The 22297-nt window shown below is 36.4% G+C and overlaps 1 protein-coding gene across 8 annotated transcripts in view; it reads left to right on the top strand.

The window, feature by feature from the left end:
- PTPN20 (protein tyrosine phosphatase non-receptor type 20) overlaps window positions 1–22297 on the top strand; it is a 110911-nt gene that overhangs the window by 66187 nt on the left and 22427 nt on the right. For 7 of the 8 annotated variants that reach the window (XM_017885553.1, XM_017885551.1, XM_017885552.1 and 4 more), the window contains 2 exons: window positions 6857–7008; window positions 9839–9929. In XM_017885553.1, the coding sequence (XP_017741042.1) occupies window positions 6857–7008; window positions 9839–9929 (243 nt within the window). Of the gene's footprint in view, window positions 1–6856; window positions 7009–9838; window positions 9930–19613; window positions 19847–22297 lie in introns of those variants that run through there. The other variant, XM_017885555.1, reaches the window with a different exon arrangement.

Here is a 22297-nt window from a genome sequence, read left to right as displayed (position 1 = left end):
ATTTTAATAACTTATTCAATCACCTTACTAGTTATAGGTCTATTTCTATTTCTTTGTGGTTTGGTTTTGGTAGGTTTTGTGTTTCTATAAATTTGTCTATTTCATTGAGGTTATCCAGCTTTTTTTTTTTTTTTTTTTTTTTTTTTTGCATACAATTGATCATAGTACTCCCTTTTTTGTGTCTGTAGAATTGGTAGTAATGTCCTCATTTTTGTTTCTGATTTCAGTAATTTGATTCTTTTCTCTTTTATCTTAGTTTATCTAATTAAAGGTTCATCACATCATTTTGTTGATATTTTGAAGAATTTGCTTTTGGTTTCATTGATTTTCTCTTTTTTATATTTTATATTTTGACCGCTGCTCTAATCTTTACTATTTCCTTCCTTTTGTTAGCTTTAGGTTTAGTTTGTTCTTCTTTTTGTAATTCCTTATGTTGTAAAGCTAGTTTGAGGTCTTGTTTTATTCGTGTAAGCATTTATAGCTATAAATTCCCCCCTTAACCCTGCTTTTGCTGTGTCCCATAGTTTTGATATGTTGTGTTATGTTTTCATTCATTTCTAAATGTTTCTAATTTCCCCTGTAATTTCTTCTTTGATCCATTGGAATTTTAAAAATATGTTAATTTTCCCAAATTTGTAAGTTTATCAGTTTTTCTTATATTTGATTTCTAATTTTATCTCTTGCATTTGGAGAAGATACTCTTTGTGATATTAATCTTTTAAAATAGATTGATACTTAGTTTAAAGCCTAACACATGCAAAGTATTACATGTGTTCTTGAATATGTGGTCTGTTGTTGCACAGAGGATTCTGTATGTATCTGTTAGATATACTTCGTTTATTATATTATTCAATTCCTCCCTCTTCTTCTGTCTGATTGTTCTATCCACTAATGAAAATGGGATATTGAAGTCTTCAATTATTGTTATAAAACTGTTTATCTCTTCATTCCTGTCAATTTTTGCTTTATGTATTTTGATTACCTGTTATTAGGTGCATAAATGTTTATAATTGTTATATGTTCTTGCTGTATTGAACTTTTTATATAGAACCTGATATATAATGTCCTTCTTTGTCATTTTTAATTTTTTAAAATTAAAATTGATTTTATCTGATATGAATATAGCTATTCATGCTCTGTTTTGGTTCCTGTTTGCATGGAATATTTCTTTTACTTTTAACTTATTTGTGTCTTTGGATCTAAAGTGAGTCCCTTGTAGACAGTGTATAGTTGAGTCATGTTTTTACTTTTTAATCCATTCTGCCAATCTCTCTTTCAATTGGAGAGTTTAATTCATTTACATCTAAAGTAATTACTGATAAGGAGGGACTTCTCTCATTTTGCTGTTTTAAAAAAATATTTCTTGTAGCTTTTCTGTTCCTTATTATTATTTTTTTTTTTGCCTTACTGTCTCCTTTTGTATTTAGTTGCCTTTTGTAAAAAAATATTTAAATTTTTAAAAACTTTCCTTTATATATATTTTTTAGCTATTTTCTTTGTGGTTACCATGGGCATTATATTTAACATCCTAAACTTATCACTCTAATTTGGATTTATGCCAGCTTAATTCAGTAAAATACAAAAACAAAAAACAAAAAACTGTGCTCCTTTAACAGTTCTGCCCCCCACCTTTTTCATTTGTTATCACAAAATTACATTCTTATATATTATATGTCCCAAAACATAAAATAATGTTTTTAATGCTTTAGTTTCCTATGTAGAAAACAAAATGTGGATTTACAATCTAAAGTTATGACAGTTTTTTATTTTTAGACTAATAAATTTAGAAAAATGTCATCTGAAATCATGTAGAAAAGAAAAAGTGAAGTTACACATTATTGTTACAAGAATACTAGCTTTTATAATTAGTCATGTATTTGCTGAAATCTTGATTTCTTTGTGTGGATTTTTTCTTTGATTACATTAAAGTTGTCACTCAGTTGTCTTCTGGCTTATATTGTTTTTGATGAGCTTTTGGATCTGAGGCTTGGTGTCTCATTCATTTTGGAAGAAATTCTCAGTTATTATCTTTTCAAATATTTCTTCTGCCCAATTCTCCTTCTCTTCTATTTTGGGATTCCGTTTACAGGTATAATATATTAGTCTGTTTGATATTGGCTGGTAGTTCTTGGATGGTCTCTTCTTCTCTGCCTCCGCCACTCATCTACCTTTTTTCTCTGTGTTCTAATTTGGATAATTCCTCTTGATTTATTTTGTAATTCATGAATTCTTTTCTTGCCTCTGTAAAATCTACTGATGAGCTTATCAATAATGTGCTTAATTTCTTACAATTTTTTTTACTTTAAGCATTTCCACTTGATTCTTTTTTATGGCTTCCATTTCTCCACTGAAATTCTCCATTTGTTCATGTATGTTGTTTACTTTTCCCACTGACTTTTCACACCTCGATTATCACTATTTTAAATTCATCACTTGACAGTTTTAACATATGTTATATCTTTGTTTTAAAAAAAATTTATTGTAGCTTTTATACAAAAAATTCTACAAAAATATTTCTTGTAGCTATTTTCTACAAAATAAACTTGTAGCTCCAGGTTCTGTTGATTGTTTTGTCTCTTGACAACTTTTTTCTCTTTTTCTTCTGTGTGTACTCTATAATTTTTTGGTTGAAAACTGGATATTGTATAGTCTAGAGATGGAAGTAAAAATGCCTTATCCGTGGTTTCACTCTTCATAGTTTCAATTACCTGCAGTCGAACACAGACTACAAATGTTAAGTGGACAATTCCAGATATAAACAGTAAGTTTTAAATTGTACGCTATTCTGAGCAGTGTGATGAAACCTCACACTGTCTAGCTCTTTCCTGCCTGGGAGTGCATCATCCCTTTGTCCAGCATATTCATGCTGTATATGCTACCTGCCTGTTAGCCAACTAGTAGTCATCTTGGTTATCAGATCTACTGTTTTGGCCTCACAGTGCTTGTGTTCAAGTAACTCTTATTTTACTTAGTAATGACCCCAAAGAGCAGTAATGCTGGCAGTTTGGATATGCCAAAGGGAAGCTGTAAAGTGCTTTCTTTACATGAAAAGGTGAATGTTTTTGACTTAATAAGAGAAAGAAAAAAATCATATGCTAAAGTTGCTTAGACCTATGGTATTCTTCTATCCAAGTTTTGCTGTTGCACATCAGAGTGCCAAAGTTATGGCCACAGTGCATGATACATGCTTACTTAAGATGGAAAAGGCATTAAATTTATGGGTGGAAGACATGAACAAAAATATGTTTCAGTTGATGACAGTCAGGTTCAGTACTATCCAGAGTTTCAGGCATTCACTGGGGGTCTTGGAACATATCCCCTGCAGATAAAGAGGAGCTATTGTAGTATTTCTTAGCTAAGTTCTAGTCGCTGAGGTACACAGGGATGGACATGCCTCTTTTTTTGGTAGCCCTTCAGTGTGAGGAGTTACATCAATTTATTCAGTAATGCAGCAGGGCTTGGATTTGATGTTACTGTGGTTACCCTCAATACACCACCAGCTTCAAATTCCTCCGGTGTTACCTTGCATGTAGAGGATTTGCCTCAGTGTTTACTCCACCCTCTGCTTTAGCTCTTCCTATTGTACATGCACCTCAGAGAAGGTCCTCTCCATGATCTTGTCTAATTCCCAGCAGTACAGAGCTCTTACTTATGATTACCTTGCTTGCCAGCCTGGTTGGAGGTGACATTCTTTGATGTCCTTGTTCAGCCTCAGTCTTAGGAAGGCCTCAGGTGGTACCTTCTTTGTTATTCTGTCCATTCTCCAGGGGTAGGGAATGTCTTATGGCCTGAGTCCAGGATGTTCTTCTCCCTTCCCTACCCCCACTGTTAATGAGTCTTCACTCATGCCTTGAGGATGACAGAGTTTCATGCCTTTCCCCAGCTTCTTATGCTTTTGGTCCATTAGGGAAATAGGGAAAAGCATTCTGCACATGCTTTGTGCCATTCCTGTGGATGCTGTTTTTCCCCTTCCCAAGCTTGCCCCACGAAGGAGGATTTCTCAAGTTCCTCACCCTGTCTCCAACTTTTCTCCTGACCTCTAATGAGGTCCTCACATGCATTATCTTTTCATTGTTTGTTTTTAAACCTTTCTTGTCTTCATTAATAAATGTACACATGCTTTTGTCCTATGTCAATAAGTCAATTTTGAACTGTCTGCTTTGTTTCTTGCAGAATTTGATATAATTATAAATTGCTATAATTATGTACTTTTGAGTTTTACTTTTATTTTCTTAGGTTTATAAACTAATTTTTACCTCCTTCTATTGTTTTCTTATCTCCTTGTGAACTCTTACTTAAAATAATTTTTTTTTCTTTTGACAGATGATGCATACACAGTGAATTTTCCTTTTAAGCTTATCTTCCATTTTAGAATAGATTTTAAAAATCATTCTGCATGCTATATTATATTATATTATTATTTTTTCTGTTTCATGTTTTATTGCGTTTTGTTATGAACATGTATAGCTTTTTCTATCTCTTCGATTTTGTTGACTGAGCAGGAATGAGTTCTTCTTGATTTCCATTTTTATTTGGATCTCATTATCTTCCCCTGTAAACTATATTTTGGAGGGCTGCATTTTTTATTTTGCCTGAGGACAATGATAAGTGTGCTGAAAGGGTAGGGACCGAGGAGCAGGATACTCAAAGGGCATGGTGTGGCTGAAATGTTAAGCAGATATCATAGATGCCCTTACTCACTATCAATCATACCCTTCTCCTAGCGTACCTTCCTGTGTGGCACAGGCAGAAAAATGAAAAATTACATTTTCAAGACTTCCTGGCAGCTTATTTGGGCTTCACTAATCATATGCACTTAGCCAAGATGTAAATATTTAGAGAGACATCCATTTTGTTGCTATGCATCATAGCAGGCTTGGCGTTCCTGGTCCTCATTATAGGTAAGGTGATGTGTTATTAGAGCCAACAGTTGTGGTAGTGACTTTCTCATTTCTCCATTGTTGCTCAAGTGGTGTCATCCAGGAGCCAGTGGCTAGAAAGAATGATCTCCAACTTCCTCAGTTTCCTATTGTAGTAGAGACAGAACTTTTCTTGGCAGACCATTATGCAGTGTTGTTCTTGGATCATAATGAGAGAGGCATCTGCTCTTCAAGCCCACCCAGTGGTGATACAAGCACCAAATAGCTAGATCAAATCCCTTTCTGTAAACTGGCTGAAATGATTCCTATGATCTACAGCTGAAACCTCACCTTTCTTGGACCAGGCTACAAGAAAAAGAGACCAAGTTCAGAATGATGTTAATGATAAAGATATGTATTTTCTACCATAATGGAAGTCCAGAGATAGGAAGGATTCCAGGTTCAGTATGATCAGTTGCTAATGTCACCAAGAACATAGATTCTTTATGTTTTTCACATTTGCTATTCTCCTTCCTTTTGTGGCCATAACAGGGCAGACTATAATAATTAGGTCCTTATGCTTCTTTGTTTATGTCTGTACAGAGGGATGAAGGTAGAAGAGAGGTTTGCTTCTCTTTTTTACAAGACCAGCTTGTTTCTATGGGTGGTGCAAATCAACTACCCATTTCTGAATTATTCACTGGAAGGATCTTACTGTGGAATGATCACAAATGGCTTTAACTAGCCAGACGGTAGAATCAGTGTTGGGGAGTCAACACCAGTGTTTGTTCCAGTCATTCTACATTTTCATTTTTTTTCTCTCTTCATTCTCTCAGCTTTTGTACTAGCAAAGATGGAACACAATGTGAAGGTCTAAAGGTTTTCCTGTTGGGGATCAAAGATGATCAAAATGGCTTCTAATCTGGTGGAAATTTTATTTCCCCTTCTAGCTTGCTTAGACTTCCTTTCATACTAAGGTTAGGGAAATTTGTGAGAAATTTTAGGATTTCTGTGCCTGTCTATCCCAACCAAGAGCCCTCACTTCCAACTCTACAAAGAGCCTCTGTATATAGTGGAGTTCCAAGACAAGATGTGCTTCCCAGGAATGTGCAGATTCTTAGAAATGTCCACCTCTTTCTTTTTCTGTATTGTTTTGTATATATCTTTTTGCTGGTATTAACTTGATTATTGTTCACGTTATTTGGCTTTGCAAAGAGATCATGAGAACTTGTTTTACTTGGACATCTTACCTAAAAATTTTGAAGCTTTTAAAATATTCTTTTACTGTTGACTTCTAGATTTATTGCATTTTGGCCAGTGGACATGATGTATAAAATTTCAGATATTTGGAACCTTGACTGTCAACATGACCTAAAAGATCATAATTTTAACAATAAAAAGATTGCATATGTTATTAAATATTAATAGAATGTTCTCCCCAATTATTGGTCACAAGTGTCCATATGTATCCATTATTCAGTCTTATTAATTACATTGCATAGATTCTCTCCATCCTTGGTGTGTGTGCACGTGTGTGTGTTCATGTTCAATCTGTTTCAGAGTAATGAAATAGGACGTGAACTCTCCACATCCCCACATCTCAGACTCTAGGAACTTCCAAACACTTGGTCCCAGGGAAGGCAAAAGTTCTCTTTTTCCTAATCTAAGCCTTGTACATTCTTCCCTTGGCATAACTGTCAATCCATATACCCAATTCATATTATAAAACAGAACACTTCTCAATTCACAGCATCTGTTATGTTTGTAGCACTGAACAGTTTTCTCCAAGGACAGTGGATTTTGTATAATTTCAAGGTGCAAATAGCCATGATTTTTCCAAAGGAAGCCTCTTTCAAAGTAATGTACTCTTTACCTGTGGAAAATAAACTTCTTTTACCCTTAAATGGTTGTGCCTTTAAGAGAAACAGAAACAAAAATAAAATCTCCCTTCACATATATACCAGTGACTGACATATGTGAATTTTTCTCTTCCTTAGATACACACAAAATTGTTTCTGAAGGGGAACTACATCAGTTGGCTCAGATTCGGCCATTAATATTCAATTTTCATGAGCAGACAGCCATCAAGGATTGTTTGAAAATGCTTGAGAAAAAAACAGGAGCATATGATATCATGCAGGAATTTATGGTAAATATTTTCTTGACAAAAGTTTATATGTGATTTCTTTTTCCATATCATTGCCAGAGGGTTTCTTTTCTTTTCTTTTCTTTCTTTATTTGGTTTTAGTACATTATTTTTACTTTTAAATATTATATCTATTTTAAAGTAATAGATGTACATGGTTAGAAAAAAAAAAAGCCAAATAACATAAAAGGATATAAAATAGAAAGTCTCTCTCTTTCTCTCAAGACTTTCTAGGACCCCTTTACACTATTCATTTTGTCATTTGGTCATGCACACTTTTTAAAAAATTTGTTGGAATGCACTTTACATCCTTAAATTTGTTTTCCACCTAGATACAATTTCCAAATATATTATCAGCATGTATAGCAGTATCTCATTTTTTAAGTGTTGCATAGTAATTATATGGTAATTAATTTTCAAAATTAAGGTACTTATAATATTTAACTTCTGAAATTAAGGTTCTTATCCATATAATTAACTACCATGCAACACTTGGACATTTAGGTTGTTCTAATCTTTGCTATTATGAACAGCAGTCGTCTCTCTTCATATACTGTATGCATATATTTAAATATTTTTAGAACAAATTCCTAGAAAGACAATATTAATATCTTGGGCTATCAATTTTTTGGATCTTTTCTCATCTCTTAAATGACAAATTATTTCTTATTGATGATTTAATTGGTATTTCTTTATTTGAGAACAAAAGAATATCTTTCCATATGTTTTTAAGCCTTTTATGTTTTCAGAGAACTGCTAGTTTCAATTCTTTGCCCCAATTTCTTTTTTTTTTTTCTTATTGGTTCTTTTTTTTTTTTTTTTTGAGATGAAGTTTTGCTTTTTTCCCCAGGCGGGGGGGCAATGGGGGGATCTCAGCTCACTGCAACCTCCGCCTCCCAGGTTCAAGCGATTCTCCTGCCTCAGCCTCCCGAGTAGCTAGGATTACAGGTGCCTGCCACCACACCTGGCTAATTTTTGTATTTTTAATAGAGATGGGGTTTCACCATGTTGGCCAGCTGGCGTCAAACTCCTGACCTAAGGTGATCCGCCCTTTGGGATTACAGGCGTGAGTCACCGCACCTGGCCGATTACTAACTCTTTAAGGAAAAAATTATGCCTTTTTGTGTCTTACATGTAGTATTTTTTCTGCTGTTGTTTGTGTTACACACAGGTTCACATGCACTTGCACACACATGCCTGTTTACCATGAAGAAATAGCTAATTTTTAGTGGTCAAATATGGCAGTCTTTTCTTTTGGGGCTTCTGGATTTGGGGCTTTCGGTGCTCTTTAGGAATGCTTCTTTTACTCTAGGATTGTAATAATTACTTCATGTTTTTTTCTAGTACTTTTATGATTTTTTAAGCATTTAACTCTTTGATGCAGCTAGAATTTAATTTGGTATAAGATGTTTGATAGGGACTCAGCATTATATAACTATCCAGTTGTCCCAAGACTCTCCTGGAACTTCCCTTGAGTGATGCAAAATGCCACTTTTATCATATACTAGAGCTTTACATATATTTTAATTTATTCTTGGACTTTTTCTACTGATTTTCTTATTCCTTTATTGGTATTACTCTGTTAATTAGCATAGCTTCATATTATCTTTTAGCATCTAATGAGACTCATCTGCCATCATTATTCATTTATGAAATTTTTTCTCATTCTTCCTACAGATTTTTTCCAGATTAATTTTAGAATTGTTAATTCTAAAATTAATGAATTTCATTAATTAATTTTAGAAAGACTTGATCATTTTATCATACTACTTAAAACCTTCACAGGCTCCTTCTTCCCCGTGGTTGCTAGGTTGGCTACACAAGAGTTACCCAAGAGCTTTGGAAATATATAGATCCTCAGGCTTTCTCCACAAATATTCTAATAGAGTATGACTAGCTACCTCCTAATTTCATTTGTATAAGAAACAAGATCGTTTGTAGTTTTAGTCTGTTGTTGGACTAGATCATGTGCTCTGGGCTCTTATTACCATATTAGTCACAGTTTCCCAAAGGGATGCTTATGCCTCCATTATTTCCACCCCTTCACCTTCTCTCCTCTTTCCTTCTAAGTACACACTGTTTTTCATATGCTAACTTCCAATGACTCACTAAGGCCCAGTTCAAGGGCTACTTCATCTTTAGGAGCTTTTCTTCTTGACTTTTAGGTGCAATCTAGTGCTGTCATTTTTACTAGTATCTCCATACATTGGTCACATGGTATTTGATTACATGTCTTCTAACTACTCTGTTCACTCCTTAAGGATGAGGCCATTATCCAATTCATCTCTGTATTCCAGTGTCTGAAACAGGGCCAGGTACCTACTAAATGCTTAATAAGTGTTTGTTGAATTCACACTTGGTAAAGAAATTTTTTGAAAGGAAGGATTCTTAGGGTCCTAACTATAATTTCTTCAAAGGGGAAGGGTAAATTGTGAGACTGTTTGTATATATTTTTTGTTTACATGTTTCGGTTATTGTTATTTTGTTATTTTTATTTGTAAAATGATAGATCTGTGGGTAGGTTGGGAGAAGTGATTAGCCTGTATTTCCTTTTTTATGAAAGAAGAACAAAATGAAGTTCAAATGGGAAGTATCTCCAGAAAGTTTAACATTTTTTTATTAAGCAACTCATTGATTGGCATCTAAACTTGAGATACTTTATATAGTACTTTTAAAATGGGGATCTAACTTAACACAAAACACATTAAATAGCAGGTCATGTCAGATGGGGTTTAAGGATCATGAGCACTAAACAAAGGAAGATTTTTTTCTTGTTTATTGGTTATAGTAAATACACAATCTATTATTTATTTATTTTTTTAACCTTTTAAAGGCTTTGGAACTGAAGAATCTGCCTGGTGAGTTCAACTCTGGGAATCAACCAAGCAACAGAGAAAAAAACAGATACCGAGATATTCTTCCATGTAAGCTAAAAATGGTTTTGATTATTTTCCTGTTTACATTTAGCAAAAGTGAAAAGGGCACTGTATGGCTTTTTGTATGAGACATTTTGGCCTGTGACCATGATGAAGGGTTCCGGCACATAGCACTGGGTGACCTGGGCAGATTCTAAGATATGTGCTACATAGGAGAGAGTCAGTTCCTCTCTTTCTGGTACATCCTTCAGCCACTGTCACAGGGTCCTTTACAGCAGTCCTTCAGCCTTGTTCTCATATATTGCTGCTTCTCAGAGCATGAGCCTTCCAAAACAAAATCCAATAGTCTGAGTCATACACCACTTTTGGTACCCAAAGTCTTAACCACCTTCTCTGGCTATTTTGTTTAGACACACAAAAACGCTATTTGCATCCTTCATCCTGGACAATAAAGCTGTTAATCTGCTCTCCAACAGGAGGCTGCCTTTTGGTTGTCTCCACAGGGCCTTAACTGCTTCCCAGTGTTGACGGGAGGGTAGTGGCACCTTCTCTGTTCTCCCCACTCAGTTACTCTTAGGAGTTATCCATCTCAGGCCATTCAAAGAGCAGAATCAAAACACAACAATGCAATTTTATCTTAGGCAGGAAATCTCATTCCATAACTCACATTCCTTTCAGAGTCAAGGTTTTTCAAAACTAAATTTACTATTTTACTTCCTCCAACTTAACCCTCTTCTTATATTTTACATCTTACATAATCACCAAGTTCAAACCAGAAAATAGGGAGTCAGTTGATTGTAATACCTCCAGGGTCCTCCCCCATCTCTCAGTTCCCACAGCTGCTGACTTAGTCTGAGCCCATTTTAACTCTCAGCTGGTTACGGTCTTCTTTACTGCCTCACTTTCTGATCTTTCACAAAAGCTACTGAGATTTCCTTAAAATGCAAGTCAGAACATGTAGCTTTTCTTTTAAAGCTCTTTCTTGGCTCTTTGTTACTGTCATGGTACAGTTGTTTAACATGGCATATGAATTTCACCTGTTTTCTTCTCTAGCCTTAGCTCTCCCACAGAACTTCTTTTGCTATCTAGAATTAATAATTCTTTTTTTGTTCATTGGTTGTTATGCCTCTTAAACTGCAGTTCTTGAAAGAACTACTCATCCCTTCTTTGCTGAGGCAGTTCCTGCTGTCTTTCTTAAGCAGCTGCAACAGGCTTTTCTTATTTTCCTCAAAGCTAGGTTTGGTGTTTTTCCAGTAGTTTCTTAGCATCTTGTAACCATAACCACTCTCCCCTTCTACCAAACCATATTTTAATTTATTTTCATTTTTGTTTCTCCTACTAGACTTGAGATAGTTATTATAAAAACCAGAGTGGAATGCAGTGACTGCTCTCATTAGATAAATACCTCATGTTTAGTGGGTTTATTAAAATTGAAAATAACTTTATGATTATAAAAAACAATAAATACATTTCCAACATGGTTAAAATAATCTATTCTGTTATCTTCTGTGGGGAGAGTGTGGAGAAGTACATTGGTGAATACTTCTGAAATCAGAGTAATGAACCATGATTAAACATTTTAATAAATAATGCTAATAATTTGTTGCTTCTCCAAAATGTCAAAGGTCCAAATTTCATAATTTCTATTCCTGCATGTGCAGTTTGCCCTCAAGGAGACTAAAAGCAAACATGCCTTAATAATTAGCCTCTCGGGATTGTAAGAAGCTCATTTTACAATAGAGGGTACACATAATATTTTATCTGACTTGAAGTTTTTATTCTGGATATCGAAAGAGTTATAACTAAGAAATTCAAAGATAATAAAAAATAAAGTTAAACCATTAAAGTAAGGAAAGTTATGTGAAACTTTCTGCTTTTCATAAAAGAAAAGAAACTGTAATTCAACCATATTCTACCTAAAGGCCCATTGGTGTATCTACCTCATAACACAGTGTAATCTAATCTGAAACTCAGTCAACTTAAGTGGCCATCATAAAAAACTCTTTGGTTTTTTAAAATCACACATTTCTTGGCTTTATAGAAAAGGTTCCTGAAGATTCACATCAAGAAAGCTAGAGAAGTAATTTGTTATGTCGTCTTCAAATGCTGAGAACACTAAATGGATGAATTCACACACCTTTGAACACTACAAATACAGGCAGCCTTCACTTTGCATGGCCTCAATATACTCCAATATCGGTTACTGTGTTTAACTAAATAACACCAGTCCCACAACAATACAATTCACATTTTAGTTACCACAATATATTCACTGCAAGAAATTGCCTAAAGCAATAAGCATCTTTGCTAGCACTTTAGTCCACAAGTCCCTATGTAAATAACAGATGTGCATCATGACCAGTGACTAATAAATGTTACTTCTTTCAACATATGTCAGTGATAGGTAACTGTGAGCCTGTTATTCATTTCACACACAGCAAAGCATCTGATTGTGTTGTCTTCTCGTCTCTCAATGGTAAACCCCTATGACCTTTTACCAAAATGTATAATCGAGAGAGAGATTTGGCTGAGAGAGATGAAACTGCAGTAAAGAAACAAAAAGTGATCATGTTGGGAATGAAATTTGAACGGAATTATAGAAGAACTAGCTGACCAGGGACATGCTGACACTGCTACTGCTCAAGAGACTCTAGAGTTGCAGCCTAAGGCACCTGTGGAAGGAGAACTCACCAACATGAATGACCAAAGTGGTTGTGAGGAAAAGGATAAAGGCAACCTAGGGGAAGCAATGATGGCAAAAAACTTGACATTAAAGAAAGAAACTTTGGAGCTATTTCACAACAATATAAGTGCCAAGGATAAAAGGTGGAAGCTGATCCAGACTTAGAAGTTAGCCTAGACATAGAAAAAATACTCACTCTGTATTGTAAGTTATACGACAAAAAGAAGAGGCAGACACTGTTCAAACTACTCTTGGTAAGTTTTTTTTTTAAAAAAACAAATTAAATGCTTTAATTCCCAATATTTCTAATGTTTTAAATTACAATGTTCTAAATAAATGTTAGTCTTGCTATTTTTTGCTTCTCTATATATGTATAGCCAGCAATAAGTGAGTTTTTAGTGATTTCACAAAAAAATTTAAGAGTCATGAAACAAAAATAGTATTTCCTATTGATTATTAAGATTCTTTTGTATGGTTTCAACTTGCATGGTCATATTTATGGCCCCGTACCATCATGCCAAGCAAGAATGGCCTTTATTTTGTAGTATAGGAATTTTTAGGTATAAAGACAGTATCTTCCATTTCTTTACCATTTCACAACTTACAAAGCATTTTGAAGGCTAATAAAAGAGCAAGTCACACAGGTTCTCCAACTCTTGGCCTAATACTTTTTCTGTTACTTGTCTGTCTCTCAGGGATCTACTCAGAACTGATAAAGGTAATGACTTAGGTTTCTGTTAGCTTCTCACTTTTCAGAGCATGTTTACATATTTCTCATTGAGTGCTCTGTATGCTCATGTGAGAAGAACAGGGGAAGATGATAATATCTAAATTTAATGCAAGATAATAAGGAAGGGATAATCTTTCAACAAATCGTCTGGACAGTTGCATATTCATATACCAAAAATGAACTTTGGTTCTTCCCTCAAAACTTATATAAAAATTAACTCAAAATAGATTATAGATCTGTCATTAGAGTTAAAAACATAAAACTTCTGAAAGAAACCCTAGGAGAAGATGTTACTGCCCTTGGGTTTGGCAAATTTTTTCCTAAATAGGACACAAAACCCTCAAATTGTAAAAGAAAAAAAATAAATTGGACTTCATCAAATAAGAAAAAATCTCTGCTCTTCAAAGCATATTATTATAAAACCAAAAAGGAAAGCAACAGGCTGGAAGAAAAATACATGCAAAACAGTTATATCACAAAAGCTTATATTCATAATCTATAATTACTACAAATCAAGAAGAGGACAAATAACCCAACACTAAATGAGCAAAAGATTTGAGCAGACACTTCTCAAGGAAGATGGCAAATAAATGCATGAAATGATATCCACCATTATAAATCATTAGGAAAATGCAAATTAAATCCATAGTGTGATACCATTTTACGCTCACTACAATGATGGAGTTTGTTTCTAATAAAGTTAAACATATACCTACCATATGATTCAGCAGTTCTATTCATATGTTTTACCTAAGAGAAAGTAAAGCATATGTCTGCATAAAGACTTATATATTAATGTTCACATCAGCTTTACTTATAATAGCCAAAAACTGGAAACAGTGCAAATGCCCATCAACGGGAGAGTGGATAAACAAATTGTGGTATGTCTACATAATAGAATGCAACCAGGCAATAAAAAATGACTAACAATGCATTGAACAACATGAATGAATCTTAAAATAATTTTACTCAGTGAAATAAGCCAGTCAAAAGAGTATATACTGTATGTTATGAACCAAATTAAATTCTCCCAAAATTCATATGTTGAAGTTCCAACGCTTTGTACCTCAGATGTGACCTGATTTGGAGATAGGAACTTTAAAGTGCTAATTAAGATAAAATGAGGCTCTTTGAGTATGCCCAATCCAATCCATCGGGCGTCCTTATATAAGAAGCAATTGGGACACACAAGAAACATCAGGGATCCGAAGTCACAGAGAAAAGTCCAAGTGAAGACACAGCAAGAAGGCAGCCATTAGCATGCCAAGGAGAGAGACCTCAGGAAAAACCAAGCCTGCTGCCACCTTGATCTTTGTCTTAGTTTGTTTTGTGTTGCTATAAAGGAATAATTTATAAAGGAAAGGGATTTATTTATCTCATAGTTCTGCAGACTGGAAGGTTCAAGAGTGGGCATCTGGTGAGGGCTACAGGCTGCTTCCACTCATGGTGGGAAGTGAAGTGAAGCCAGCATATGCAGAGATCACATGGTGAAAGAAGAAGCAGGAGAGAAATGCGGAGGTGCCCGGCTCTTGCAGAACGAATAGAATGAGAGCTCACTCATGCCATTAATCTATTAATGAGAGATCTGCCCTTGTGACCCAAACACATCCCATTAGGCTTCACTTCCAACATTGGGAATCAAGTTTCAGCATGAGGTTTAGAAGGGCCAAACATCTAAATCATAGCATTTTGCCCCTGGCCCTTTAAAACTTATGTTCTTACCACATTGCAAAATACAGTTATTCATTCCCAATAGTCCCTAAAAGTCAACTTGTTTCAGCACCAACTTAAAAGTTCAAAGTCATATCTAAGACTCAAAGTAAGTTCTTTCCAGTTGTAAGCCTGTAAAATCAAAAAAGAGGATATTTACCTCCAAGGTAAAATGGTGGTACAGGCATTGGGTAAACACTTCCATTCCAAAAAGGAAAAATTGGTCAAAAGAAAGGAATAATAGTCCCCATGCAAGTCCAAAACCCAGCAGGGCACACATTAAATCTTAAAGCTTCAAAATAATCTCCTTTGACTCCATGCCCTGCATATTGGTCACAGTGGTGTGTGGGGTGGGCTCCCAAGGCCTTGGGTAGCCCTTCCCCCATAGCTTTGCGGGGCACAGACCACTGGCTACTTCCATGGGTTGTAATAATGCTGCAGCTTTTTCAGGCTGATGTGGAATGCTGTTAATAGCTCTACTATGGTGGAGTTCCAGCACCTTTGTGGCTCCACTAAGAGTTGCCCTGGTGTGGACTCTAAGGAAACTCTAGCCCAACATTTCCACTAAAGATTGCCTTAGTAGGAGCTCTCTGTAGTGGCTCCACCCCCGCAATAGCCATCTACCTGCACTCCCAGGCTTTTTAATATATTCTCTGAAATTTAGGTTAAAGCTGCCACGCCTCCATGTCCCTTGCATTCTGGATGCCTGCAGACTTAACACCACATGAATGCCACCAAGGCTTACCACTTAGCCCCTCAGGAGCAGTGGCCCAAACCCTACCTGGGGCCATTTGACCTATTGCTGGAGCCAGAGCAGCCAGGATGTGGGGAGCAGCATCCTGAGGTGGCCACGGGCAGTGGTGCTCCAGGTCTGTCCCCAAAAGTCATTCTGTCCTTCTAGGCCTTGGGGCCTATTAGGGAAGGGGTGGCCCCAGATATTTCTGAAGTGCTTTTGGGCACTTTTTCCAGACTTTCCCTCATATTCTTGTCTTTTTCTGAGCCTTCCACACACTTCCAACCTCTGCTCATCGCCCAGTTCCAAAACTGCTTCCACATTTTCAGGTATCTTTATAGCAACACCCCAATTCTCAGTACCAATTCTGTCTTAGTTCATTTTGTATTGCTATAAAGGAGTACCTGAGGCTGGTTAATTTATAAAGAAAAGAGGTTTATTTAGCTCCCAGTTCTGCTGGCTGGAAGGTTCAAGATTGGGCCTGTAGTGAGGGCCTCAGGCTGCTTCCACTCATGGTAGAAGGTGAAGTGAAATCAGCATGTGCAGAGATTACGTGGTGAAAGAGGACGCAAGAGGGAGAGAGAGAGGTGCCCCGTCCTTCTTAATAATCAGTTTTTGCAGCAGTGAATAGAGTGAGAACTCAGTCAACCCCGAGGAAGGGCATTAACCTATTCATGAGTGATTTGTCTCCATGTCTCAAAACCTCCCATTAGGCCCCACTTCCAATGTTGGGGATCAGTTTTCAACATTAGGTTTGGAGAGGACGAACATCCAAACCCTAACAATTGCTGCACTTCCAGACTCCAGAATGTGAAAATAAATTTCCACCCTAGAAAACTAATATACTATATGCTTCCACATATACAAAATTTTAGAAATTTTAAACTAATTTGTATTGAAAGAGTATATCAGTGGTTCCACATATATAAAATGTTAGAAAATTTAAACTAATTTGTATTGACAGAGCATATCAGTGGTTGCCTTGGGGCAAGATGAGAGCAAGAAGGATAGATTATAAAGAGGCATGAGGATAGTTTTGCACTGATGGAGATGTTTAATTATCTTTATTGTTGTAGTGGTCTCATGGGTGCACATGTATGACAGTTATACCTCCATAAACTGTGAAAAAGGTGGTTTGTGAGTGCAAAAGGTATATTACACTTGTAAAAAGTTTTCATACAGTTCACCATTATAATGTAGATAGATGGGAAAACAAGCTCTTTAAGGCAGAGATTTAACAAGCTTCTTTCTGTACTTCTTGAGGTTGCTGTATGTTTGCTTCTATTACTACCACTTACTAATAGTAATAGTAGTAGTAGTAACACTAATATGTTTATTACTATTGCTTATTACTAATTTAAGTCTGTTATAGGTAGTAATATTTAATTCCCACAACAACCTACCTCTGAGGTGTCAGTATGTTAGTGTCCTTGTTTTACAAAAAGGCTAAAAGATATTAAGTAATTTTCTCACAGTCACACTGCAAATAGAGAGAGATCTGGGATTCAAACCCAGGCTTATCCACCACTGTATTTATTGTACATTGCTTTGTTTTCTATTTCAAGAAACTTTTTTTTTTTTTTCCTTTTGAGATGGAGTCTTGTTGTCTCCCAGGTTGGAGTGCAATGGCACAATCTCAGCTCACCGCAACCTCTGCCTCCTGGGTTCAAGCGATTTTCCTGCCTCAGCCTCCCAAGTAGCTGGAATTACAGGCATGTGCCACCACACCCGGGTAATTTTGTATTTTTAGTAGAGATGGGTTTTCTCCATGTTGGTTAGGCTGGTCTCGAACTCCCAACCTCAGGTGATCTGCCCACCTCGGCCTCCCAAAGTACTGGGATTACAGGCATGTGCCACGTGCCTCACTGTTTTGTTTCTTTAAGAATCAGAGTCTACTTGGAGTTCAGTATCACAATCATAGCTCACTGAAACCTCAAACTCCTGAGCTCAAGCAATCCTCCCACCTCAGCTTCCCAAGTAGCTGGGACTACGGGGATGGGTATGTGCCACTACACGCACCTAGCTAATTTTGTATTCATTTATTTTTTTTAGAAACAAAACTCTTTTGCTTAGGCTGGTCTCAAACTCTTGGCTTCAAGTGATCCTTCTGCCTCAGCCTCCCAAGTAGCTGGAATACCTGGCTCTCGTTATTCTTCTTATAGATATGAAACTTTATTTTGTAGTATTTGTTGCTATTACTTCATTTTCTTTCTCTTTTCCCTTAATTTTAAATCACTATTCTGATCTATTAGCTGTTTGATTGGAGATGGGTATAAGTAGTTGATGTAGTCTCAAACTCTACCTTTATCTTTCTTTCTTTTTTTTTTTGTATCCTGATAAATGAATATTTTTATTGGTTTTAGGAATCTTGGATTTTAGTTCTTTTTTTTCTCATTTTTTTTCCCCTGAGTGTTACTTTACTGTCCTCTTCCTTCCAGTGTTTTAGATGAGAACTGTAATGGTCATCTGACTCCTTTTCTTCATGAGAAAAAATGTTTTTTTTTTTTTTTTTTTTTTTCAAAATCTTTAACTATTTTCCTGGGATTAAATAATGTTACCAGGTGTGCTTCATTTTCATCAGTCTTACCTAGACAAATAAACCCTTTAATTGATCTTCCTTTAGCTGTAATACATTTCATCAGTTAGTAATTGCTCCTCCTGCCTTCTTTTTTTTTTTTTTTTTTTTTTTTTTTTTTTTTTTTTTTTTTTTTGGCTTCTATGAATTGTAGGGTTGTCTCTCGGTTCTATCTTGTAAAACTTTTTCTCTTGTTACTTCTACTTCTGTAGTTTTGCATGTACTTTCTCTATCTCTCTGATTTTTATTCTTATTTTCTTCTTTCACTTGGTCTTATAGGAAACTAATTTAAGTTTTTAAAAAAACTTTCCTCCTTCAAATCATCTACTAAAATTTTTAGCTTGTTTGATGGTTAATTTCATGTGTCAACTAGGCTAGGCTATGATACTCAGCTATTTGGTCACATATGAGTCTAGATGTTGGTGTGAAGGTATTTTTTAAAGATGTAATTAACATTTAGATTAGCAGACTTTGAGTAAAGCTGATTAGCCTCCATTATGAGAGTGGGCGTCATTCAGTCAGTTGAAGTCATTAAGAAAAAAAAGGCTCATATTTCCAGAGGAAGAAGGAATTCTACCTCCAGACTGCCTTTGGACTCAAGACTACAATGTCAACTTTTCCCTGGGTTTCTAACCTGTTGGCTTGCCCTGCAGATATTGACTTGCCAGTCTCCACAATCATGAGTCAGTTCTTTAAATCTTTCTCACCGTATATATACAGCCTATTGATTCTATTTATCTAGAGAATCTAGAGTAATAGAATTTGGTACTGAGAGCAATTCTAGAGGAACAGAGTTTTAAGGATGAGTTTTATGAATTACTTCCTTAATCTGATAAGACATAAAAGCATTAATGACTTTTCAATAGTGAATAGAGTATTAATAATTCATAGTGTAATGTGACAGTAGAGATATACAAAGTATTGCCATTAGGAAATCCTATTCAGACACTTAGAAGAAGCAAAGTTCTGGGTGTCTGTATTTGATACCTTAGAACATTTTTGAGTTCTCATGAGAACAATGAGATTGGCTAGTTACTCCTGATGTAGAGAAGGAAAGGATGATCTTAGGGATTAATTTTCCCAGCTCAAGTGCCACATAAATAACGCAAAAGTTTCTCTTTCTGCCCAGAAAGAAACTCTTATATTCCAACAAAACTGAGATTATAGAAAACCAAACCCAAAATCTCATCTTGAAAATGACTGAATTACAGTGCAAATTGAATCCCCACCCTTTTAGGGTGTCTGCTGTTAAAATGAGGGCATTGACTGAGAAGGAATGGGATCTTGAAAATTGGAGTGGAGACATATGTGAAGAGCCTTATAAAGCTGGGCGTATTGAACCCCTTGACTCTGATGAGTCTTCCTTGCCAGTAAAAGCAGCCAGGCCACCCCCATCTGAGGAGATTAATGCTACTTTACCTGAGGAAACATTTATTACCTCCCTGAGTTTGTTGCCTTGCAAGACATTGCTGATTCTTCTCAAGACTCACAGCCACCATCCTTCATTGCTTCTAGTCTCAGCAGGCCCTTAAAGGTAAGGTACGAAGTGTGGCCCATGGGGAAGTATGTTACACTACAAAAGAACTACATGATTTTTCCAATTTATACTGACAGAAATCTGGGAAATATTTGTGGGGAAGGATTTCAAGGGTGTGGGACAATGGTGAAAGGAACTTAGTGTTTGATCAGGCTGAATTTATTGAAATGGGACCACTAAGAAGAGATTCTGGACTTAATATGTGGCTTGGGGAGTTAGAAAGAGCTCTTACAGTTTATTTGGTTAGTTGTATTTAATGGACCAAAAGGTGGCCCAGTCTAAATGAAGATAAAATGCCAGAACTGCCTTGATATATACTATATACTGCGAAGGAAGGGATCCAAAGGATTAGGGAGATTGGAACATTAGATTGGGTTTATCATTTAAGACCTGCCCACCCACCCCAGGAGGTCCAGAGGATGTACTTTTCTCATAACTGTGATAAATATATTTGTGAGGCGAGTCCCAGCATCCTTGAAGAATACTGTGATTGTTCTTCTCTGTAGCTCAGATATTGCAGTGGAAATTGCTGCCACTGAATTGGGAAACCTGAATGCAGTGGGTATAATTGAATCCCAGAGAAATAAGGGCCAGGTGGTGGCACTTGATAGCCAAAGGCAAGGTGAATGTGGTATGGTAATAGGCAGCAGAGTCAAAGCAGCAATCAGAACAGTCTGACCTGCAGAGACCTATGGTGTTGATTAGTTGATCATGGTGTTCCTAGAAGTGAACTAGATGGGACGTCTACTAAATTCTTCCTTGATATGTGTAAGCATAAGAGTTCTAGGTCAAGTGAGCAAAATTCTAACCTGAACCATAGGAACAGAGAATCACAACCAGTCAATAATTTCCCAGACTTGAGCCAGTTTACACACGCAGAACACCTTGAATAAATGGGAGGACCCTGGCACACTGCCAAGAATGTATACGGTTAATCTTTCAGCCTTTCCCAAAGGGACCTATAGCCTTTTGCCAGGGCAACTGTACATTTGGAAAAAAGAAAATAATCAAACCTTTCAGAAACTACTGGACACTGGCTCTGAATTGACACCAATTCCAGGAGACCCGAAACATCACTGTGGTCTACAAATCAAAGCAGGGGCTTATGGAGGTCAGGTATTCAATGGAGCTTTAGTTCAAGTTCATTTCACAGTGGACTCAGTAGGTCCCTAAACCCATCTTGTGATTATTTTCCAAGCCCTGGAATGAATAATTGGCATAAACATACTCAGTAACTGGTAGAATCCTCACATTGCTTCTCTGACCTGTGGAGTGAGGAATATTATGGCAGGAAAGGGCAAATGGAAGCCACTAGAACTGATTCTGCTTAGGAAAATAGTAAAAAAGCAAAAGCAATACTACATTCCTGAAGAGATTGCTGATATTAATGCCTCCATCAAGGACTTTAAGGATGAAGTGATGTTGATATCTATCACATCCCATTCAACTCACCTGTTTGACCTATACAGAAAAAAGATGGAATTTGGAGAATGACAGTGGATTATTGTAAGCTTCCTCAGATGGTGACTCCAGTTGCAGCTGCTATACCAGATATAGTTTCATTGCCTTAGAAAATCAACACATCCCTTCATACCTGCTATGTAGCTAGTAGCTATTGATCTGGGAAATGCTTTGTTTTCTCTATACCTATTAATCAAGAACACCAAAAGTAGTTTACTTTCAGCTGGCAGGGCCAGCAATACACCCTCACTGTCCTGCCTCAGGGGTGAATTAACTCTTCAGCCCTATGTTGTAATTTAGTTCTCAGGGATCTCAATCACCTTTCCGTTCCACAGGATATTACAAAGGTTTATTACATTGATGACATTGTGCTGATTGGACCTAGTGAACAAGAAGTAGCAAATGCTTTAGTCTTATTGTCTGCCAGAGGGTAGGAGATATATACAACAAAAATTCAGTGGCCTTCTACTTCAGTGAAATTTCTAGGGGTCCAGTGGTGTGGGACATGTTGAGATAATCATAAGGTGAAGGATAAATTGTATCTGGCTCTTCTTACAACCAAAAAAGAGGCACAATGGCTAGTGAACCTGGGTGTTTTGGAGGAAACATTCCTTATTTGGATTTGCTACTCTGGTCCATTAACTAAGTGATATGAAAAGCTGCTAGTTTTGAGTGGGACCCAAAACAAGAGAAGGCTCTGAAACACGTTCAGTCTGCCATGTAAGCCTCTCTACCACGTGGGCCGTATGATCTAGCAGATCCAGTGGTGCTTGAAGTGTTCATGGCAGATAAGGGTGCTGTTTGGACCTTTGGCAGACCCCTTTAGATGAGTCACAGTGCAGGCACATAGGATTTTAGAGCAAATTCCTGCCACCCTCTGTGGACTCTCTTTTTGAGAAACAGTTTTTGACCTGCTACTGGGCCTTGGTAGAGACTGCTTCATAGACTACGAAGTAGAGAATGCTTAACCATGGGCCACCAAGCCAT

This window comes from Rhinopithecus bieti, unplaced genomic scaffold, assembly GCF_001698545.2.
Source record: "Rhinopithecus bieti isolate Rb0 unplaced genomic scaffold, ASM169854v2 scaffold_15143, whole genome shotgun sequence".
Classification (NCBI taxonomy): Eukaryota; Metazoa; Chordata; class Mammalia; order Primates; family Cercopithecidae; genus Rhinopithecus; species Rhinopithecus bieti.
Note: the sequence above shows the minus strand (reverse complement) of the source record. Positions and strands in the feature narration are given on the sequence as shown.